General features: G+C 39.7%; 2 protein-coding genes across 2 annotated transcripts; one reads left to right on the top strand and one right to left on the bottom strand.

The window, feature by feature from the left end:
- Positions 1 to 1,419: 1,419 nt before the first annotated feature.
- On the bottom strand, positions 1,420 to 17,963 carry LOC122652496. Its single transcript, XM_043846251.1, has 10 exons — positions 17,865 to 17,963; positions 12,573 to 12,801; positions 11,996 to 12,097; positions 11,525 to 11,694; positions 10,387 to 10,520; positions 10,103 to 10,280; positions 8,770 to 9,322; positions 8,305 to 8,417; positions 7,926 to 8,169; positions 1,420 to 1,771 (listed from the first exon to the last, which is right to left on the bottom strand). The coding sequence occupies exons 1-10, from the start codon at positions 17,918 to 17,920 to the stop codon at positions 1,556 to 1,558; spliced, it is 1,995 nt and encodes a 664-aa protein (XP_043702186.1). The 5' UTR covers positions 17,921 to 17,963; the 3' UTR covers positions 1,420 to 1,555.
- Positions 17,964 to 22,310: 4,347 nt separating this feature from the next.
- On the top strand, positions 22,311 to 24,825 carry LOC122650759 (protein FAR1-RELATED SEQUENCE 5-like). Its single transcript, XM_043844145.1, has 6 exons — positions 22,311 to 22,442; positions 22,974 to 23,114; positions 23,207 to 23,333; positions 23,439 to 23,842; positions 24,127 to 24,489; positions 24,760 to 24,825. The coding sequence occupies exons 1-6, from the start codon at positions 22,311 to 22,313 to the stop codon at positions 24,823 to 24,825; spliced, it is 1,233 nt and encodes a 410-aa protein (XP_043700080.1).
- Positions 24,826 to 25,110: the final 285 nt, after the last annotated feature.

Raw genomic sequence — 25,110 nt, 5'->3', positions numbered from 1 at the left:
GTATGCAAGAGAGGGTACTCGTGGACCGATTGAGACAGCAAAGAGAAAGAGCCTTTCCAACAAATTCGCGGACAGATGACCAAAGAAAGAAGATAGAGCCTTGCTGACAGATCAGAAGAAAGAAGAGTCTGAGACCCTTGTCCCAATTGAATTGCATGGGATGACCCATTCCAGATGACTGATAGAGGTTGGACAGATTCCTGTTACCAGTAGCAGTAGCAGGAGATAATAATGGATTCACTGCTGCTCTAGACTGTGCTATATTTGAATTCACTCATAGGCCTTAAAAAAGAGCATTTTCTTGCATGTTTAGTGCCTTTATAAGAAGGCTTATTCGGGAGCTTTCAAGAAAAAAAGAAAAAAGATCTTTTGGCATTGCCAAGAGTGGAAGAAAATATTTTTTTTCTGTCTTTGCTATCCGGGTATCATCGGTTAATGGCCCTATTCAGGAAAGAAGGTTGAATCTTCAGTACTCTCCCTGCAGGCCTCAAAGGTTTTGGAGTTTTTTTGGGTTGTCCCTTCCTGTCGCTGGGTGAAACGAAATATTAATGGCTGCTCATTAGGAAACCCAAGAAGAGCCGATGCTAGTGGGTTTTCCACAATGACAGAGCTAGACATTACTTGGGTGTTAAAACTAACTTTCAGACGGAGTTCTTTTCCCTTATTTTGGGGTTGAAACATGCATGTAGGATGGGAATCTCCAAGTTGTGGATTGAATGTTACTCATCTGCTGTGTGAAAGATCTCCCACTGCTATAAAGAGGGTAACCCGGTTGCTGATTTTCTTACCAAGTCTGCAGTAAAGCTTTCCTTTCCTCCTTCCATCAAGGAGTTAGCACTGGATGCATTGAGTAGATCGAGATATCGGTTCCACTAGTGTCTGGTAGCTGTCTATCCCTCCTAGGTGGGTGTCTCTCTCTTAACTTTTTTTTGTTTATGTGTATGACCTTTGTGGCCAGTTTTCCACTTTAATCTTTGTATCCCATTCTTTTCTTTTATCTTTAATACAAATGATCCTCATAAAAAAACAGATGAGTAAGTTTAAGGGCTGATCTGGACACTTCAATTCCCCTGAAAAAATTATTCCCTAAAAAAATCAAAGTCCCAAATAATCTTTCCATAGCCAAGATAAAAGGATACGGACTTAAAGGACAACCTTGACGAATACCCCTGGAAGCTTCAAAAAAACGACTAGTTGTTCAACACTCCATTAACCCCCTCTTAGTTTTCTCTGAAGCACTGCCCTGCCTCTCAAAGATAGAGAGAGGAGTAGTACAGAAAGTGACTGGAATCTGTGTAACTGATACTTGTCTAGTTTCTCCAATCACCTGATGAAGTAAAATTACATTCAATAACCAAACATGCTTTTTGGTTGCATCATAAACCTTATCTAGTTTGACCCATGTAGCTATGTTGGTCTCATAAGGCTGATGCAACCAAAATATAGAAACCTGTTTCCCACCAAAAATCTGGGATCGTATTCACAGTACAGACAAAAAGAAGCTAAAACAGCTGTGAATCTACGGAATTCAGATGGATCTACAGAAGAAAAAAATCTAATCTTTCTTGTCTACAACTTCCACAGGAACAACCGGAATTGAATCCCACCACTCGTTCAGTCGCCTGTTACCTTGGTCACTCGAAAGGTACATCCCGATCTTTGAATTCATAATAAAACAATGCAATGTCAGGATAATGAGAAATAACTTGAATGGGACCACTCCTAACAAGACTGCTAATCCGATCATTGCCATCATCACTTGATTGGTGTGCTGCAACATTAATGTATTTCCAGATCACAGAACAGAACTTGAATTTTGTTTTATTGTTAATATTTTTGGGTAAAACAGAAATAACAAAAACAAGAGCAAGATTTTCTTAATCTGAAGACCATACTATACATAAATTGCATGTTTCACTTGATACATACAATAATAAGAGCAACTCAGCATTATCACAAAATGCCTTTAAAAGCTGTGATCTATGGGGCCTGGAACAAGCAAAGTAAGTATTAATGGCCTTGTATATGCTCATTCCATTTGTATTCTTTTCTTTTTTCGAAAAATATGCTGGGAATTATCAACAGAAGAATCAAGAATCACCAAGATTTCTTGAACCGGGCTGGCAATGCTCTCTCTAAACACATTTTACACATGTGTTTTCCCATTATGGTACAGAAGATATGGAATCCTCAATCGCACATTGCAATATTGCATGTGTGATATGGGAATCCTCAATCACATATTGAGTTTCCTCATTTGTACAAATCATGTCTTATTATTCTATATTGTATTGAACATCTTATAAATACAAATGATCCTCCCATTGGAGGAACAAGGATTGAAAATCAAATTATTTAGTTTATCATGGTATCTTAGAGCTAACACTCCAACTAGTGATCCTTACATTCATTTTTTTTTTCTTATTTCTCTCACACTCCACTCCTGGAGGGTCACCAAGAACCGTTGGAGCACCACTCCAACAATGAAGCAGCAGCCCCAAACCCCACCAACGTGGAGGCATCATTGCCCATTCCACCACCCATCCTTCATTCTTCCACCACTATCTCTCTATTGCCCATCCCACCTACCATTACCAACCCCTCCATGGATCATCACTCCTTCCTGGGAGCCCAACATTTTCTATCCTTGAAGCTCTCCGCTAAGAACTTTCTCTACTGGAAAATGCAACTCATTCCATATCATCGTGGACAAAAACCTCTTTGGCTATCTTGACGACACTCAACCCTGCCCCTGATCCAACTGCTGCTGCAACTTGGCTCCAACAAGAGAATCTTATATTGAGTCTCCTGGTAGCATTACTCTCTGAAAATACTATCCACTTGGCCATCGGCATGAATACCAGCCGCGAGTTGTGGGAGGCACTTCATGCCTCTTATGGATTGGCCTCCAACACTCGCATTCTTTCTCTTCATATGGCCCTTCAGAACTTATCACAAAAGGCCGATGAAGCCATCTCACAATTTCTCCAGCGAGACAAGGCCATTTCAGATGAACTTGCTGCTGCAGGTAAGCCCATAGCACCGGCTGACTTTAATCTCCATATTTATTGCGCTCTTCGCATAGACTTTAAGCCGTTGATTCCTACTTTATTGGCCCGCCATGATGCCATTGATTATGATGAACTATTTAGCCTGCTTCTCAGTCAAGAGTTTCTCAATGCCACCTCTATGGCACAACTCACCATCAAGGATGAAGGTCCAAACCCTGCACCTACTGCTAATATTGTGCAACAAAACGCCACCTCTCCCCCGAACAACACCTCCTCCTCACCTTGCTACTACCTGCTTCTATCACTAGCAACCCCTTCACCCACCTGTTCCATCCGCCCACTATAGCCATTACCCACCTCCAAACCCATCGAACATTCCATCCGAACCCATGCATTACCCCCCACTGGCCTACACTTGGTACCCAGACACAAGGGCCTCTCACCATGTTACTCCGAATCTTCATTCCATAGCATCCTATGACACGTACTCGGGGCAATCTTAACTCCAGATTGATAATGGTAAGGGTCTTTCCATTAAAAGCATTGGTAATTCCACAATTTCTTCCCCACCCCGCAACTTTCATATAAATAATATCCTCCAAGTCCCCTCCATTACTAAACCATTATTATCTGTTCAACAATTTGCAAAAGATAATAACATGTTTTTGAATTTCACCCTTCCACTTTTTTTGTCAAGGATCTCAAGTCCAAGAATACCCTTCTGAGCGGGCGGAGTAATGCCGACCTCTACACCTTGCCCATCCACTCATCTCCTACTGCCTACGTAGCTGAACGGACTTCTCTTGATGGATGGCATCACCGCCTGGGTCACCCTCACTCTCAAGTCTTAATTCTATTTTGCGTTCAAATAAATTGCCATGTAATTCAATAAAAAGTAGTGGTTTATGCTCTGCGTGCCAACTTGGAAAGGCACATCATCTTAGTTTACCGCTTTCATCAACCTATAGTAAAGTTCCTCTTGATCTAATATTTAGTGATGTGTGGGGCCCATCGCATCATGTGTCCTCTAACAGACATCATTTCTTCATCATATTTGTGGATGATTATACCAGTTTTATATGGTCTTACCCTCACAAACAAATCTGAAGTTTTTTCAACATTTCAAGATTTTCAAAATCTTGTTGAAAAGCAATTTTCCAGAAAAATAAAAATGGTTCAAACCGATTGGGGTGGTGAATACCGCACCCTTCCTCATTTTTTCACATCCATCGACACTCTACATCGCCTTTCAAGTCCTCACACTCATCAGCAACAAGGGACGGTTGAGAGACATCACCGTCACATTGTTGAAACCGGCCTCAACCCTTCTTGCTCATAGTGGTGTCCCTCATATTTATTGGCAATTTGCTTTTTACACGGCTGTTTTTTAATCAATCGAATGCCATCCCAAAACATTGGAGAATGTCTCTCCATTTCAGCTACTCACAAGCAACACCCCTAACTACATGTTTCTTAAAATCTTTTGTTGCCTTTGTTTCCCTCTTTTAAGACCTTACAACCAACACAAAATGGATTTTAGATCTGCCCCTTGTGTGTTCTTAGGATATAGTCCCCAACATCATGGGTATAGATGCCTTGACACCAAGTGTAATCGAATCTATATTGCACGGCATGTTCGTTTCAATGAAGATATTTTTCCCATTTCGAAACCATCTATCTTGGGACCAGCCCCTCTACCTTCCAACCCGTCCTCACCTCCCTATGCCAGGGTGCCCAATACTATTGTGCCTAGCCCTACTAACCCTTACCCAACCTCTTCAACTGGTGCCCTTGCCACCCCATACGTTACCAACCCCACCCCAACCCTCATACCGCCCTCCTCTCCGTCCACGACACCTTCACCAATCAACCCTATCCATTCCCCCCTCTCCAATACAACGAACTCGGCTCCTAACCAACCTATATCAAGAAAAAAGTACCCCACACCACCCACTCGCACTCACCACATGCAACTTTGACCTCGAAAACCCCCTCAAGCCCATCTCACCCATGCCCCACCCCTAGCCGAACCCACCTGCTTCTCTCAAGCCAATAAAATACCTGAATGGCATGCATCAATGAGTGAGGAGTTCAATGCCTTACTCTGAAATAATACATGGTCTTTGGTTCCACCACAACCACAACGCAATTTGGTAGGGTACAAATGGATCTATCATGTGAAACGTAAGGCTGATGATTCTCTGGAAAGGTACAAGGCTCGATTAGTGGCCAAAGGTTTTCATCAACAACAAGGGTTAGACTATGCTGAAACATTCAGCCCTGTAGTCAAACCAACCACAATTAGAACGGTTCTCTCTATTGATGTTTCTAAGGGCTTGTCTATTCAGCAATTGGACGTTAATAATGCCTTCCTTCATGGAATTTTGAAAGAGGAAGTCTACGTGACTCAACCCCCTGGCTTTGAGGACCCTGCTAGACCTCATTTTATATGTGAATTACATAAGTCCCTCTATGGTCTCAAACAAGCTCCTCGTGCCTGGTTCCAACGGCTGTCCCAATCTCTCATTCAAACCGGTTTTACTGCCTCTCAAACTGACCCATCTTTGTTCATCCTCCATAACAGGTCCCTCACCTATGTGTTAGTTTATGTGGATGACATTATTGTCACCAGCAGTAAAACCGCCACATCACTAGTCTCCTCGCCTAGCTAGCCTCCACATTTGCCATAAAGGACCTAGGCCTGCTCCATTTCTTTCTAGGAATTGAGGTCCAATCTCACCCCATTGGCCGCCTTCTTTCCCAAAGCCGTTACATTTCAAATATTCTCACCCGAGCAGGAATGACGGACTGTAAGCCTGTAACAACACCCATGTCCTCAACCATGAAGTTATCTGCTCAAGGGGGTGCTCCTCTGTCCGATGCCACACAGTACCGCTCCATTGTTGGGACCTTGCAATATGTAACCTTGACCAGACCTGATGTTGCCTATGCAATAAATCGGGCCTGCCAGTATATGCATGCACCAACAAAGGACTTCACTTGTCAAGCTCATCCTGCGCTATCTCAAAGGAACACAAGATCATGGCTTACTACTACACAAGTCCTTTGATCTCAGTCTTCAAGCTTTCAGTGATGCTGACTGGGCTGGAAACAATGATGACATAAAATCAACTGGTGGATATGCCATTTTTCTTGGTCCTAACCTCATCTCATGGGCCTCCAAAAAGCAACGCATTGTTGCCTGCTCGTCCACCGAGGCTGAATATAAGGCTCTTGTTGATACTTGTGCAGAATTGACCTGGCTGCGGTCCTTATATACGAAACTCTGCCTACCACTATCTCTCTCCCCAATCCCATGGTGTGACAATATCCGGGCTACATATCTCTCCACCAACCTGGTTTTCCATGCACGGACAAAGCATGTCGAAACTGATTATCAATTTGTCCGCGATAAGGTAAACAAGAAAGAACGAAATGTTCAGTTTATTTCCTCAAAGGATCAAATCGCAGACATTTTTACCAAGGGCCTCTCCAACCGGTTCCAATATCTCTGGGACAAGTTGAAGATTCGATGCCTCAAATCTCCACCTAGAGGGGGTGTATCAATAGAAGAATCTAGAATCTAGAGTCACTAAGATTTCTTGCACCGGTTGGCAATGCTCTCTCTAAACAAATTTTACACATGTGTTTTCCCATTATGGTACATAACATAAGGAATCCTCAATCACACATTGCAATATTGCATGGAATCCTCAATCACATATTGCAATATTGGACTTGTGTTATGGGAATCCTCAATCACATACTGAGTTTCCTCATTTGTACAAATCATGTCTTATTATTCTATATTGTATTTGATTATCTATAAATAAAAATGATCCTCCCATTGGAGGAACAAGGATTGAAAATCAAATTATTTAGTTTATCAGGAATGAAACAAGTTTGGTTGCAGTACTGATCATCTGATAATCACCTATGGCCTCCAGCTTAAGATTACTTTTTATTTGCAAAATTACTGACCATGAATTCCTCCCTAAGGGTGCTAAATGATTTAAAACTTTTTTTTTAGTTTTAATTCGAACTCCTTCTTTCTCTTTTAATTTTTTATTACAATACATGTAAACTTAGCATCAATTGAATTAGTTTTGGTTATATGTTTTCACGTCACTTAATTTTTCAGTGGATTTGTTTATTGTTATCATAATTTATCTATTTTAACTATGAATGATTTAACTTACTATGTATTTATTAATCGGTTTTAAACAGTTCACATAAACGGTTCACTGTCAGTTTAAACCGTTTGTTTTTTACACCTTTTTTGTTTCTTCTTCAGAGTATCATGGTTTGATAATGCATGTGGTGAACTGGTAAAGGCTCTGGTTAGCTAACTGTTAAGTCTTGGTTTCAGGACCTGTACACTGCATATTATAATACATTTTTAACTCAACTTAGCCAAATGAGTTCAGATTAAGGTTTTTGTTTCCTCCCCCTTTTTTGGTACAGTTTTGAGTTGAGATTTTTTTTTCTTTTTTTTTTTATCTATCCTACTCAAGGGTCCATAGGCCAACTACAAGCTAAGGGGGAAGGCTAAGACAAGCCAACAATCTACAACTGGGGTGCGGGAGAGGGGTGCCTTTTTGGCACAATATGCAATCCAGGAGAGTCGATCCCTTGACCTCTTGGAGGGCATGCACTCAACTGCAAGCCACCAACCAACCGAGCTACCGGTTGTTTGCTAGATAGTACAGTATTGGTTTCAACTTCAAGGCATGACAATAGTCATATGTATCTTTGCATCAACAGCTCTAGTCAAGAAACCCTTTTTCATATGTTGAAGATAACATTGAAAGATGAGATACTAGCCATAAGATAATTTTATCGTGGAGTGAGGAAAACCGAATAGAACATAGAGAGAAAAGATATGAGCCATGAGTTCACAAAGGCACCAATTACCTTAGGAGACCTTGAGACTAATATGGACCTAATCTTCAATATTGTGATGTTTGCAGTTTGTACCATTTCCTGGACAGATTTCAATCCATGTTGTGCCGACACAATGGTCTCCATGGTTGTCTGGTCAGAGCCGGTGCGAACCACAATCTTGGTACGTTCGTCTCCTCTTCTCTCATGTCTTTCCTTGAGCATTTTACCAGCTGCCCATACCAAGGATGCAGCTATCGCCTTACCTATCCACTCCCTGTGTTGCCAAGTACACTGTTAATTGTTTGTGTTGAAGAAAAAATAAACATGTTTTGATAAGCTAATTGAAATCGATAAAAAATAAGCAAATCAGACTTGCTTGTATTTTATCATAAAAAACCATTAAACTTACTTGTAGATGACTATGAGAGTCACAGAAAGTACAAAGAAGGTAACTAGTGGTCTTTCCCATCTGAGGACTCCTTGACACTGCAATAACATGCTTTTAAGTGGCCTTAACAGCTCCTACACAACGAAACCAAGTGAAAGACCCATTAGCTTGATTAAATAAAATTTGAAGCATTAAACTGTAGGACTTGATAACTTATATTTGCTCCCATCACACTCATTTATTAGATCTACTGTCATGTCACATTGTTATAAATCATCCAGAAGAAAAAACTTCCAAGTAATTTGTTTTAACAGGATTCACAGTGAAAGCTCTCTTCAAAATATACATAAACTTTTCTTCAAATCCTAAAGAGCATATCTATGAACAATGTTGAGGCCTGTCACAACCTAAAATATATAACTGTAAGCAATTCTTTAGAAGGATTTCGTCCCCTAAACACCTGGAGATATGGACTTCAATACTTACCATTAGAACTAAGAAACTATCACTGATTCCTTCCTCTTTCAACCCCTCAACAGAAGACTTTGCAATACTGACTTCCTTCGCCTCCTCTCTTACTTGATTAATTGTGGTATCTAATGATGAAAGATTTTCACTTTGGTCTTGAACTCTTTCTTCAACCCCCTCTTTAACCTCTGTACTTGAGACACAGGGGTTTAACATGTTCAGTTGCCTGAGGATAGAGCTTGGACTGCATGGGTGGATGTTATTGACCTGCTTCAGACCATTGGCTAGCTCTTCTAACACGTAGTCCCCCTTGGGTAACTCATCAAACAAGGAAAAGATTAAGAAACTAGTTGGAGCAGGCGGTGATAACCTTAGCATCTCTCTAGCTGCATGGACCCTTAAAATTCCTAATATTGTTCTTGCATGCATCTCCCATGCCTGTATTTGAGATTCAATCTTGTGTTTCAGTAAGAACCGGTGCAGTAAGATAATTTCCTTGATCAATGCAAGCCAGAGGTCACGTCTGGTAGAGCTCGTCATCTCTGGGAACTCCAACACCACATTGTCTTTCCTGCAAAGTTAATAAGCAAAATGAGATAAAATTTTAACTAGGTGAGTGCTTCTAGCGTATTAAAAAAAGGAGTATGTCTTATAATTATTTTTGACAAAAGATCTTATAGACATCCACCAATTCAACTTTTGAATAGAAAGAAAATGATCTGGATTAGCCAAGTATCGCATTTCATACTCAAATTAGTCCTATATCCTCTGATGTATTGCCATGCCCTCTGTATGCACATGCACTCTCCATAGTATTGAATAATTGAATGCTTTATTTTACCACTACATAAACTCTCTTTGGATGAAACATGACATGTGGACAATGGGAACTTGGGGTCTACCTGTCCATAAAATTTTAACCCCATCTGACTTGCCAAGGGGAAAAACAAGGTTCACATCAATAGAAAGTGATTCAATTAATCCACTGCAGTGAGTTTTAGCAATGTATCCCAGTAAATCATTCAATTTGAAACATATGGTAGGCCATATATTTGGTTGATCATAAATACATTCCGCCTGGCAAGCCCTATAGGAGCATAAGAAACTCAATTTTGAGCCCTCCACTCAGCCCTCTTGGAGTACATATGGAGAGGGCTCTGGGGAACTGATTTTAACACCATATACTTCAACACCAAAGCAGCATATATTGCCAAGCTTGCCCTTTTAATTAGGTTGAATTCCCAAACCTATGTAGTTGTCAAGAAATAAGAGGGGGTTTAGGGGAACAAATTTTGTGAGGAGATCATAAATAAGGCAGTACATATAGGCCATGATTTTCAGTAGTTCTTACAATTGGGTGGACTCATAAATTATAGCCTTGTCGAAAAGCGGAGCACCCCAAGGTCCTGTGGAAGCTGGTCTCACACTGTGATCAACATCCTTTGACAGGTCAATCTCGAGTGCATCTTCATAAGATACAACTCCCGATGCCTCAAAGTAAAGAGCATAATTTGTTAAGGTCAGTCTACCTAGAAGAAAACAACTTCAGTTAGGATAATCTAAGGAACAAGTAAATATATGTTAGACAAACTTCCATTAAATTCAGTGGACTGATCGAATAAATGTCGATACAACCTGGCCAACTTGTTCCTCCAATGTGTCGTATAACTCTTTGTGTTGTTGCAGTTCCATCTACGTGCAATATAAACTCATCATCTCTGAGGCTTATGCCGTTTGGTGTAGCTTGTTTTTTCAAATACTCGCTGCATCTACAAAATGAAATTATCCCTGGGTAAGAATTTAATGTTGTTTGATAAGAGGTAACCTCCCTTTCTCTCTATGCATATAACCCCCACCCCACCCCTCTCCTCAAAAAAAAATATCCATTACTCAACATAAGTCCTGTTCTCATAGTGTCTTGGGAAGGGTAAATCAGGATCAGTCTCAGCCTTCCAACATTTTTTTTCCACAAAGTGGCCGACTTCTAACTTGAATCCATGTCTTCACACCAGCAGCCCGAGATTTTATCATTGCAAGGATTGACAGCCCCCCTTCCCCCCCCCCCCCCAAAGGTGTGTGTTCACCTTAAATTCAAATTGCCCAACAATAAATCCCAAAGCATGTACAAGGCTCAACATGCACACTGGCAGTTTCTGTCATCATTGAACCCCAAGTTTTTTGCCAAAAGGGCCACTACTTGTACCTGTGATGAACTCCCAGGTTGGCCCTCGGGTATGTTTCACTGTTGAGCCCTCCTATTTTTCCATAATGTATTCATGGGAACTTGAGTACCCAAAAAAAAAGAAATAGATAAAGAGTGGTTTCTAGTTAAAATGGAAGTACTTTTAAGGTTAGAATGCACGTGTAAGATTTCCACTCCCACCCACCCACCCCATTTGGGTCCCCTATGGCCGAGCAGCAGAGCGGCAGTTGTGCGGCCTCGCAGATGCAGGGCCCATCCGGGCAGAATGCTCAGCAGTGGGTGGGCGGTCATTTCACCCCTGCATGTGTGAGGCCGCACAACGGCCGCTTGGCTGCCCAGCCATAGAGGATGAGGATCCCCCCCCCCCAAAACATTTAGCGGACTCACCCACTCCAAAAAAGGGAGGGAAGTGAAAGAAAGACCAATCACATAGCTAAGCTTTTTATCAACAGAGAGAACACTGAACACTATGAATGGTGTATATAAGAGACTTAGGGAAATAAAATGTATATAAGAGCTTTGGAAGAAAAACTAGAACATGAATATTAGCCTCATGGGGAAATAACTTACTTGTAGACTTCTGTTATGAATCTATCGTAAGCAGGATAGTGGAGCCGGTTTGCTGTAGATGCTGTTAATGCTTCAAAAGTAAATCGCCCATTTGCAACATCAACGACTAAAGGAACCAAGGAACCTAACCACACAATAGAATCCCCCCCAACGCTTGGTTCATTTCCCACCTACCAAAAAAGTAACACAAAAATAGTGGATTTCCAAAGCCAACACATAACTCACATTAAAAGCAGTTAAAATTTGCACTGAAGCATTTAAATAGAATAATTCTTCTAGGAGTCACCAATCATCATCATATACAAATGCAAAACGATTGAGGTCCAATACAGAATACTTTCAGTTCACCCTTTCACATTTTAGTTATAAGTAAAAGACAAAATTGCATTGCTTAGATTAGATTTTCGCAAGTGTTCCAATAGAAGAAATATAATTTTACATTAGATATGTAGCTAGAGAAAATCAACTTACAAGTAGAGGCATGAGATCAGAGTAGAAAAGAGGTACATCATCATCTTCTTCACTCCCTACTGGAGCTATCTTCTTATCTTCCGTCTCCTTTGCCACACTCTCCTGCCAGGACACGCGCGGGGGGGGGTGTAGTTGAGGTTAAGAATATTGTTAGTGCCAACAAGAATGACAAACTTAAAGAGGTAAAGCAGTGGATCTATCTTCATAAGTAATCCAAAGTAAACACTTCTAGGTCATTTGTAGTGTATGAATTCATCAAATAAAATTGAAATTAAAATACATACTAGGTGCAAATACTGAACTACTGAAGTTGTAGATTATTTCATCCCTGTGAATGGAGGCTAATTGCATAAAATGTATGATTTGATGCAGGGCTGGCAGTGACTAATAGGCATCAGATCTAAATAAAAACCCTGCTTCTCTCTCTGTTACTCGAGAAGTTACTTAAGGCTCTATATGAAAGCACTGCAAATGCAGAAGATACCTTGGACTAACACGAATTGCAAACTTCTGTCCACAAGAATGTAACAATACAGTGTTCCTAAACTTATAAAATAAAAGAGGAAAGAGTATAAACCGAGTATGATTCTTCATCTGCTGAGGTAGGTCTCTCCCAAGCAAGCATCATATCAAAGGTGACCCGGCTGAATAACCCATCCACAATATTTTTTTCTAAGTTACAACAAATGTTAATAAGAGCCTTTGAGCTGCAAAATTCCACCAATTTTCTTGAATAATCATTTATTTCTGGCTTCCATCCCACTTCGAACTCTTCAATTAGACCTTCTCCGGAAGTGTTCAGAGTCCTGCAAAATTTTATTGTTAGTTATGAACATCACCATTATCATGATTCATTTAGTACTAAATGTCAATATGTCATGTTGTTGCTATTATAATAACAGTATCAATGATCTGAAACCATCTTGAACAGTCACTTGCCTGTTTGTCAAGTTTAGAATTCAGAGTTCTTGGCTCTGATCTGAATGGAGACATTAAAAGAGGCTATATAGTGTTGACTCTTGGGGGTATGTAAAATGTAATTTCATGCTTGGTTGAGCTAAAAGAACAGTGATGAACTGAAAATGAAGGGGTGGTGGTTGAGTGGTAATGTAAGATACAATTAGAAATGAAAAAACAAGAAATAAGATTTAAAATAGAACTGAATAGCTAAAGAAGATTTTTATGGAATTTAGTTGGGATTAGCTTGATTGAGTTATGTAAAACATAGTTGCATGTCCATTTTCCTGTAAACCACCGGGAACCAATCATTTGAAACTTCAGCCAGTGGTTTTCACTTTCGAGCCATGGCAAGAATATTTTCTTACCTAATAAGTAGTTGACACTATCTCACCAATAATAAGACACAGGAGTTCTAGTTGTTCAAGGAGGGAGAGACCTGCAGAACAAGGATGGGGTAGACATCCTCTAGATGTGCAGTTTGTTCAGTATGTAGAGTAACCTATGTTCCTTCTTTCCGGTGTTTATGTTGAACACAATACGACTGACAAAGTGACAAAATGAATACCCAACAAGTTCTTCCCTAAGGGTATTAACTGGTTAGCATCCATTAGATTTGGATTTAGTTTGAGTCCAGTAATCAGTCAAAATGTAAAATGATACTTAACAAAGGTATTTTGGTTAAATGAGATGGCAATGGAGGCAATTAGTGCACTCTGGTCCTTCCTCCCACTGTCTCATAATATATCCATATTGTTGCTCCCCTCATGGCGGGCCTTGGTGCAACACTAAGATTGCTCCATTGTGACCAAGTGGTCACGGCTTCGAGTTTGGAAACAGCCTCTTTGTAAAAGCAGGGGTAAGGCTGCATACATATGACCCTCCCCAGACCCAGCAGTAACGGGAGCCTCATGCACTGGTATGCCCTTTGTTGCTCTCCTCATGATTTCTAATCTTGGTATCCCTCCCTGTTCCTATTTTTACTTGGACCTTTTGAAAAGAAAGGTTCATTCAAACCTGCTAAGCTCCAGTTATGTACATAAAATTTGACATGCTAACAGCTGGATAGATTGAGAGTTTCACCCATTAAATTTGATGGTTTATCTCAACTGTATAACCTAACACGTATATTCTTTCTTTCTTTTTTTTGCGGGGATTGCATTGAACTCATATTTATGTCTAAATTTTTGTACCTCTGATCCCAAACTCTATGATAAGACATAGGGATGGTAAGAAATTTTAATTATGTATAAATAATGATAAAATTTGACCCCAACCAAACTGCCAAGTGCCATTTTCTAAGGATAACATGGGAGTGAAATATGTGTGGACATGTCTATGACATAGGAAGGATGAATTTTCATCCTTCCACTGGTCAAGCTATCTTCCATGACTCATTTCCTATTCTCATCCATAACCCTTGACCTTCCAAAAAAATTTTTTTTTTTTTTTTTTTTTTTTTTTTTTTTGGGGGGGGGGGGGGGGTCTACTAACTCAGTTTTTGCTTGCCTCACCAGAAACTTCAGGAAGAAACACTATGACTCCAATATCAATGTGTTTTGATCATCGCAACTGTAATAAAATAAGAGCGGGAAAATAAAAATGGTAAAGTTTCTTATGTTCAATCTACCTATGGAAGCCTCTCTACACTACCCTATTTGCAACATTAAAAGATGATTTTACAAATCCAACAATAAATAAAGGACCGAGTTTTCCTTGAGCCATGGTGAATGCCTGAATGGGAATCCATTCACTACGGGGCTTCAGATATGCGCAGGAGAGTATTTTGGGGAACATACTAAAACACATTAGGGGTTTGTGAACCCTAGGATGGTGTAGAGAGCCTTCATGACATGGTGAAGGAAAACTTTCTTCATAAATAAAAAGGGTATGATCTATACAAAACACCAATTTTATAGTAGAACTCAATCACCTACCCCTCATGTATTATCATCTTTTCTAATAATTTTAGCCATCCATTTATTTTTAAAATGTAATAAATGTTTAAATTTTACACTGCCACATTAGTTCAATTCAAATTTGATAAGTAATCAAAGTACCATCTTGTACATAAAATTTGGACCCTAACTAATTTGCCAATAACCACCTAACATCCTACCTATGATCACCAATAGCTCGGGACATTGTTCATATGATTTTTTGGACAAAGATTTTTGCTATATGGCAATGCCAGATAAGGCTCTCGCTTAAGTCCAAATGTAATTGGCCAAGTGAAAACAACAATGCATTGCAAAACTAAGACTCACCAAGAGGCTGTATGGACTAAGGGTGTTAAGTCTTGGTTAAACGGTCCAATTCAGTTCGATTCAAAATGCTTAATTAGGGGTAGAAACCAAAACCAAAACCAAACATTTCAAAAAGGTGAAACCTAAATTGTTTACTAAAGCGATTTAATTAGGGATTTTGTAATTTTCCGAATGGCTTTTTTTTTCCCTTTTATTGAAATAGATGTGAACTAAACATTGAATTGAATTGTTTATTATAATTTATTTTCTCTTAATAATTTTAAATTATAGTTGTTTATAAGATTTTAATAATTGTAAAGTTATAATTGTTTATTATTTATTCATCATTACTAGATCTAGATTTTAAATGGTTACTTAAACAGTTTAACCAAAACGGTTTTGGTTCGAAACATTTATTAAATGATTTTGGGTACATTATAGATTACCCCCTGATTTTCAATCGAAACTCAGATCATCCCGTGGTTTTTGAAAAAATTCAAATGTCCCCCTCTACACTAACGGTGTTAGTCTACTGTTAGTTATTGATGTGAAATGACTATTTTACCCTTGTACTAAAATATTAAAATTACATTTACAATACTACCCTTCCTTCATCTGTAACCTACACTATCCCACCCTTTTCCTGCAACTCCGCTGGCAGCATCGCCACTGGCAACTCTTATCCTTTTTCTTCTCTTCGGTGAACTCCCTCCTCTGTTCTTTCTCCCCAAACCAGAATCCTACTAACCGCTTAGCTCAAGTTGAAGAGAGAAGGGAGAGAGAAAGAGGCCATGGTATCGGGAAAAATTATCACCTCCAGTTTGCTGACCGGCCCAGTTCCCCAATTCCTCTAATAGGGGATGGTGGACCCCACTCGGGCAGGGTGTTTGGGCATGGGTAGAGAGGTCATTTCAGCCCCCCTTTGTTAGAGGAACTGGGGAACTGGGCCGGTCAGCCAACTGGAGGTGATAAAGATCCTGGTATCGGTGAACATTGTGACTTAACGGAACTGGGGAACTGGGTACTCTGTCCAAGTTCCTATTGAGACATTGCGAACAAAACTGAAAATCCTAAAGGACTCTTCCCTCTTATATAATACGATAGATTCCCTAATCCCCAAGGCCAAAAGCCTCTTTTTCAAATCTGTGTTATTTCCACCGTAAAACTGAAAACCTAAACCCAGAAAACCGCCCTGGGTTTCTAATTTCCCTTCACATTCATTAATAAAACAACCTATAAATATATCCAATCATCCAGATCTTTACTCCCATTTCACAAACCACAGACATGAATTCTTAGATTCCCCCGCTAAAATGATCCCTCCGATGTCAAAGAAATTAATCATCCAAACCCTCTCAAAACCATTTCTCACTTGACTCTCTCAAATACCCATGTCGTCCATCTTCATTAATTTTTATTCTCTGGTGACCATCTTCTTTGATCTACTTTCTCCTTGTTTTGATCATTGATTAGATCTTAGTTGATCATCAATGGAAACCAAGATTGTTACTATTGATTCATACAAGCCCACATGCAACAATGTGGGCAATATCCCTTCCTCTGGCGTTTTCATCGTTCAAAAGTCTGGGGTGCCGTCTGTGGTAGCTTCTTCCGCTGCGGCCATCGCTTGCTGGCTGTGGAGCTTCTTCACGGCAACGATGTACCCGACGAAGAGCTGGCCGATGTAAAAGGGGTTTGTTTAAGAAGAAGGTTGAAGATGAAAGTGATGTTTGAGTTGCAGGTCATGTGAGGAAGAGGATTGATTTTGGGGTTTTTAAATTAAGGTAAATAGTAATTCTACACTGATCAAGGTAGTTTAGAAATCTTAATTTATTTAACTGGCTGATATCATCACTTAACAGCATAAAACTAAAGTTAATGACTAATTTATCATTTTAGGGTCTAAATTAGGGGTTGATTTGAGTTTTTTCTAAAACCAGGGGATGATTTGAGTTTCGATTGAAAACTAAGAGGTGATCTATAATTTATCCAATGATTTTTACAATTTCAGTTTAAACGTCTCAGTTTGGTTTTGACATCCTTAATGTGAACCACCGACCAACTGAATATACAAGGCACACAGTAGGGAATGATATTAAAAATGAATTAAAATGATTAAATATAAATATAGAATTTTCCATGTGATCAATCCAAAACAAAAATTTCACTCATGTTCTCCCTTAAACACACACCAAAGTGAGATTAGTTTTTTCTTCATTGGCCAAATAAAAGATCAGGAGAACGTTCGGTACCCAATTCGATTCCTCTACTTCCGTCTGCTCCTAGTGTCGTGTATGCCCCACACACAAGACGGAATGTACCACCTTACCCCTGTCCGAACACCTTGTCCAAGTAGAGTTAACGTGGTACTTTTCGCAACGCTTGTGTGTAGGGGTGCACGGCAGTACTAGGCAGGTGAAAGTAGAGCACTCGGATCCGTACAGTACCACCACCGAGCCTATGGTTCAGAGTTTACCGTGAACGGCAGTGAGACCGGTCAAGTGCAACCCATGCAGAGGAATAGAGAGAGAGAGATCCCATCTGATGGTGATTGTTTCAGACAAATCTATAAGGTTTTGATTATCTAATTACATAATTAGATGATTAACATTCATGCAAGCCAGAGACAAGACAGAGGAGATAGGGAAAGGAGAGAAAGGAAGTACTTTGCACATCTCTGGAGGACCTCGTTGGCAATGGAGGAGAGATGCTTCCTATACATATCTTCACTTCTCTTCTCTTCTCTTCTCTTCTCTTCTTCCTTCCTTTCTAGCTTCTTTCTTCCTTCTTTCTCTTGGCCGGAGGGATCAAGTACAGTCGAGGCTAATACGTTAAAGAGAAGACGATTTCAGAACTACATTTATGGGAGAGAGGGATGAGATGGAGAAGTGATTCCCGCTACGACACGTAAAAACGATGAGACACTTGGCACGTTTTCGTGAACGCATCTGCATGAATCCCATTGCCACCTTACCTGATCACCGGCTACCGAGTCACTTGACTTCTTTACTTAAAAAAGTGGAAGAAGTGGGAGCTATTATGGGCGGAAGTCCGGAACCGCGGAAGTAACCGTCTTTGGCTCATACTATTATCCGAAAGTAATCCTCTCCAGCGCATATCCGATGGCTGGAGGAAGTCGGGGTATGTGCCAGGATGCTCCCAGCCGTTGGATGCGTGCTGGACAAGATCCGGGTCCTACCTTCATCACCGGCTACTATTTGGCCTTTTTTCATTCTATCAGAAAAATGATAATTGAAATGTGGGAAAAATGCTGGTTGGTCATGTGGTTAGCTTGGTACTTGCATCTAGACAAAAATCAAAGCTCTTTTTTTTTTTTTTTTGTGGCACAAGAGAAGCAAGACCTATGGCTAGACATAGATCATCCTTATACAAAGGGATCCACATCCTCTACTTCCACTATATGTACATCCATCCTACTTCCCTTGTTTCTCAGCCCGCCACCTGTTTTTTTTAGCATCCAACGACTGGGATTCAATGAATTCGAAATATTTTGAATTTCACATTAGTCTTATCTGAACCACTATAAAATCCACTCAATCCAACCCAACCCAACCCAACCCAACCCAACCGGTTCTTATCAATCAAATCAAACCAAAGTCCAAGAGACAGAAATGGAGTCATTGAAGATGAGACTCTTCGTCGTTGTGATCCTCATGGTCTTGGCCGTCTCGGCGGTTCAGAATGTAGCAGCAGCTAAAGCTCCGGCAGTAGAACGAAAATGACCCTGAGTTTACTCTCAGCGTAACTTCCAAGACCCTCTCCATCTTCGCTAACACACCCTGGTTAGGAACAACTTTCCCGTTCTCGACCAACTGTAGCTTCCTGTTGATCTGTTTAGCCGGATCGGCCTAACTCATCTTCTTAGCCAACCGTCCCTTCTGTATGGTTTGTCTCACATCCGCCCCGTCGAGTTTCCTGGCATTGACAGCCATTGCCGGTGGTTTCTTTTTCAAACCCGTGTCGAACTTCTTTATCGTCTGAACCTCTATACCCACACTTCTTTCCTTTTCTCCGGATGTTGAGGGTTGAAAGAGTGGATGAAATCGGATGTGGAAAACTATAGAATTAGCTCTGTAAGAAATCTGTGTAAAGAAAACAGAAATACTCTGTAGTGTTTGATAAATTTTCTCTTTCTTCTACCTTGGGTATCATCTTCTTTTTTTTGATACTGTTGGATAGTTTGAGAATTTTTAGGGGATTCGTACAGATTTTACCTCCCAAGTAACGAAAAGAAATTGACAAAATTGTTACGTAATGAGATTGAGTTTAATTTCTGGAAATTTTCTCCACTTGTTTCTCGATTGAAGATGGAAAATTTAATTATCACTTAATATATAGTTGATTCATCCCCAATCCTCATGGTCATTGAAGAAGGATTTGTTTGGGTGTGATCCGAGATTGTAATTTGAGATTTTCTTTAACCTATGTTGTATATCTCTCGATTTTTTTTTCTTATTCGGATGAGACGAGAAGGGAGAAGAAGGTGATTTAGGGCAAGAAAGCGATGAACAGAGTGGAAGGAAAGGGAAGAAGAGGTGTGATTAACAGATTTTTTTTTTCTGTTTGGAATTTCGATTGATGTCATCGTTGTCTTAGCAACAATAAATTTGTTTTCCTTTTCTTTCAATTTTAGATTTCGTTATTTGAATGCTTTTGATTGGTTCCTAATTCCTAAAGATGTGTGGTAGCAGTAAGCAAAGTGGCTGGCAACCATTTGTGGGAAGAAGAAGAGGAACGAGAAGGGTGTGAGAGCAGAGCAACGACAGTTTGTGTTGGATTTGGGAAGAAAGGTAATTCAAAACTCACCTTCTTCCCCATCGATCGTCTTAGTTCATAGAACGGTGGTTTGATGGGAGAAGGGAGCAGCAACGGCGGTTCTTCTCTTCGTTTGGGAAGAAGGGTTTGAACGTGAACAAAACGATGCAGATGAGATTTTAAGTTAGGGTTTTGAAAATGGACATTGATCTGGTTTGATCGATAAGAACTGAATGGGTTGGTTTGGTTTGAGTGGGTTTATAGTGGTTCAGATAGAACCAAATTGAAATTCAAAAAATTTTGAATTCATTGAATCTCAGTCGTTGGATGCTCAAAAAGACAAGTGGCAAGCTGAGAAGCGAGGGAAGTAGGATGGAAGTACATATAGTGGAAGTAGAGGATGTGCCTTTACTTCATTAGCCCTACTTCCATCCTACTTCCATGCATTCCTAGCGCGCCATGTGTCCTGACAACCTACCAACGGTGGTTATTTCAAAAATTCAAAATTTTTTGAAATCCTTTATGACATCCATTTGAACCACTTTAAACCTCAAACCAACCCCATCTGACCGGTTTGATGAAAAACCAAACCAGTCTTATCTCCATCAAACTAAACCAATCCACATCCCATATCACTCGATTTCCTAGATCCAGACTAGTCCTCTCTTGAAACCCCCTCTTTCTCGCTCATCCCTCTCCCAACTCCTCGGTAGCGACGGCGACGGTGATATCTAGCTGCTACTGTGACGACGACGGCAACGACTACTGCAACGACGATCAGCGAAGGAAGGCTGTGAGCTTCGGTCCTCTCTTACTCACTGCTACTCCTACTACTGCTCCGGTCCTCTCTTACTCACCGCTGCTCCTATTGTTGCTCCGGTCCTCTCTTACTCATCTGGCTGAGCTTCGTTCCTCTCTGCTGCTGCTCCAGTCCTCTCTTACTCACCCTTGACGAAGCTTGATCCGAAGAAGCATCGTGTGGGAGATATCACTGCTTCACCCAATCACCTTCGCTGTTTCAATCATATTGGTGGGTTGGAGAGAGCTCCAATAGTGGTGGTAAGTCAATTCTCAATTCCTTGATTTTGACTATGAACTGCCTGATTCTTCTCTCCTTTTGGTATGTCTCTGTTTATGGGTATCTCTAATTCATTCTCCGATTAGTTTAGAAATGGGTTTTTAGTTCTTTTTATGTTGTTAGTTTTTGGGTGTTTGGTCTTCTTCTTTAGCCAACATCCACAGCTGCCCACAGATTACATCACTTAGCAATGTGAAACTGAAATGCCGGTAGGAAGCTGTATATGAAGTGGATAAAAGACAAGATCCATAATATGGCTTTTGTATGTTTTTTTGTGGTAATAGAAGATTTAGGAATGCACAAACTGAAATTCAAAGGCAAATAGTTGGTTGGGAGAACACACTGTTTTGGACAGAATTTTTCTACTTGTGCACACCCACTCCCCCCACCCACCCATCCACCTCGACAAAAAAAAGGTACTTTATGCATCTTACCATTGGCATTTTTACTGGTTGGGAGCATAAACTCTTCCCCTCCCCGCACCCACCCCACAAAAAATTGAAAAAAGGTACTTACTATTATGTTGGTGATGCTTCCTTTGACAGAAGTAATACCTACGGTACATGTGCATTTTCTTAGAGAAGGACATGATGAACTACGAACTTCTCTAGATTTTGTTCTACTTATTTGCCATAATGCTGGTTTATTCTACTAATTTGGCTTTCTGTTGTTTTGAAATGATTATTCACTGTTACCCTAGTAAACAATATGACAGATTACAAATTTTCAAATTTTAAATTCATCCCCCCCTCTTGTAATCAATAGGGCATTTGCGAAACTATGGTTCATCTGTCCTGCATCAACTTCCCTCTCCCTGCCACCCTCTTCTGGTCAGCTTTCTTTGTAACACTTTATCACAATTTTTATAGCCTTACCATATATATTTTTCTCTTTGTATCTTCTTCAGAGTTTTTATTTTGCAACACATTTATCAATATCATGAGGTTTTGGCTGTTCTTGGGCTTCAGATGTTCACCAAAAAAAAAACAAAAGCTAATACTAGGTAATTGTGCTAGTCATGGGTCTATGATTGAGTTTGGCAGCCTATGCTTGTGAGTTGTGTACATAATCTTGAGAGGTCCCTGGTTCAAGTGACTGCATAATGGAGTAATTTGTCCATTTAATATAACGGGGTTTCCATTTATTCGCCTTCATTTTCTACTATCCGGTCTTTTTAGTTTTCATATTAATTGAAGTTTATTAACTGAAGAGAATCATGGTATTTATTTAAAATTTCCCCCTTATTGCAGTAGGTCCTATGTCCAAACTACTGCTTTCACCGGTTGATAATAGTGTTGAAGATGTGTCTGTCCAGGACAGAGCTCGGATTGGCATGACTTTCGAATCTGAAAATGCTGCATATGAGTTTTATAATCAGTATGGTAGAAAGGTTGGTTTTAGTGTTAGGAGAGATCATGCACATAGGAGCAAGCAAGATCCGACAATCATTAAACAGAGGAGATTTGTATGTAATAAACATGGACATCAAAAAAACGACAAGAGAGATATGTTCACGAAGGAACCTCGTGCAGAAAGCAGAATTGATTGTCTTGCAAGATTGTGTATATCTAGGATGGTCAATATGAATGTAAGGTTTTTTTTGATGACCACAACCATGATTTGCATACACCAGCAACTGTTCATTTGATGCGGTCTCAACGCCAAGTCTCAAATATAGTTGCCCATGGAATAGTATGATTCCGGTATCAGGCCCAAGGCTACTTTTGATTTGATGGGCATGCAAATAGGTGGTAGCGAAAACTTAGGTTGCACCAGGGTAGATCTTAATAATTACCTTCAAACCAAACGTCAGCGTGATCTAGCCTTTGGTGAAGCTGGGAGTTTGCTAGCGTATTTTAAAAACCAGACAAGGAAGAACCCATCATTTACATACTCTTTGCAACTGGATAATGGAGAACAGATAACAAACATATTTTGGGCAAATCCGAGGATGCTCATTGACTATGCACTGTTTGGTGATGTTGTTATCTTTAACACTACGTTTTGCACAAACAAGGAGTACAAGCCTTTTGGAATTTTTGAGGATTCAACCATCATAAGGGTGTGACCATAATCGGAGCTGCACTACTGTATGATGAGACAGTTCCTTCCTTTAAATGATTGTTTGAGATATTCTTGGAAGCTCATGGACAGAAGAAGCCCAAAACCATTTTTACTGATCAAGATGCTGCAATGGCAAGGGCAATAGGTGAGGTTTTACCTGAAACACGACATGGATTGTGTACCTGGCATACAATGCAGAATGGGATAAAACATCTTGGTAATTTGATGAAGCATGGATCATCATTTCTTAAGGATTTGAATAAATGCATATTCCACTATGAAAATGAAGAGAAATTTGAGAATGCATGAAAAATTTTGCTAGATGATTACCAACTTGAGAATAATTCATGGTTAACTCAGATTTATAGTATTAAACATAAATGGGCACGTTGTTATATGAAATACACTATCACACTTGGTGTGAAGAGCACACAACTCATTGAAAGTATTAACAGTGATTTGAAAATTTATTTGAGACCCACATTGAATCTTGTACGATTTTTTAAGCAATTTGAATGGATTGTTGAGGATAAACGTGCTAATGAATTGAAGGCTGACTTTGAAGCAAGAAATACACTTCCTAGGACCATGGGTTGCAACGCACCAATGCTGAGACAAGCAGGAAGAGTTTATACCGCTTACATATTTAATGAATTTAGGAAGGAGCATGATATATTTCTTGCTTGCTCTGTAAAAGATCATATATTGGAATGGTTGATGAGGAAGGTGACTTTATGGAAAGAGAACATGCAGTCTTGTATAAGATACATGAGCAGGTTTTATAATGTAGTTGTAGGAAATTTGAGACATATGGCATCCTATGTTGCCATGTCTTGAAAGTTTTAGATGTGCTCGAGATAAAGTGTATTCCTGAAAAATACATTTTGAGGAGATGGACACGAGTAGCAAAAGACATTTTGGTGGAGGATAGTAAGGGGAAAGAAGTGGTGGAAGATGTCCATCTGAGTCGCACATAGCTTTTTATGCATCTTATGCCTAAATATGTTAAGCTAGTAAACCAAGCAGCTAATATAGACGTTGATTTTGAGATGGCCAACATTAATGCTGATATTTTGGGTAAAGAGTTTGCAACACTGACTGTAGCATGTCCTACTACAAAAGACTCAGTTCAATGCTCTGAAGCTTATAGGGATTTAGTGCTAAAAAGAAAAGAAGGTAGGAAAGGTGGTGGCAAAAGACATAAGGTCTTCATTGAAACTAAGGGAAAGCAGAAGAAACTTAATAAAACAGTTAGAAGCCAAACCTCTGTTAGCATGGAAACACTAGAAGAACCATCTCAAAGCCTTGCTACATCAGATGTTCGTGGTGTATCTCAATATACGAAGAACTGGCCTTTCAGATCACTTTTATTGGTATAATCAAATAAACCTATATTTAATAAAAATATGTGATACTAACTTACTTTTTAATATTAATTTCTTTTGCCCTTTTTGCATTGTGCAAGCAATAGATTCTTCGCAGAGTTCAACAACAGCAGCTTAAGTTGATCTATCTCCAGAACAAGAAATAGGTGAAACTGTGACATTGATAATAAGTTGCTAAATTATTTTTTTAATTTTAATCTAATGACTGTGATAATAACTTTCTCAATTTTTGATTATTTTTTGTATTTATTGTTGCAGCATGGAGACCGCTTCCAGAAAGCTTGGACAATGAAGAATAGTGTTATGAAAAATAGCTTGTTTTGAAGTACATTGTAATTTGGGTTTGTTTTGAATAGTCTATGATTGTACTCTTTTACTTGAAAAACAACCAAACAGATGGGTAATGTGTTTATGTGGTTGGTGCATGGCCTCTTCATGACAAGAATTTGATTTTAAGAAACTTGAATTGAATTTTTAGGAAGCTTTGATGATATTTATTTTCGCTCTCCCCCTTGTAGTACTATCAAGCTTCTTTGCTTTCCAATCAGATATGGCTTCTGAGTAATCTCATAAAGGAAACTAAGCCCAAGTGAAAATAGGAATTCCTCA

The sequence above is a fragment of the Telopea speciosissima genome, chromosome 2 (genome assembly GCF_018873765.1).
Source record: "Telopea speciosissima isolate NSW1024214 ecotype Mountain lineage chromosome 2, Tspe_v1, whole genome shotgun sequence".
NCBI lineage: Eukaryota > Viridiplantae > Streptophyta > Magnoliopsida > Proteales > Proteaceae > Telopea > Telopea speciosissima.
This window is presented reverse-complemented; position numbering and strand designations above follow the sequence as displayed.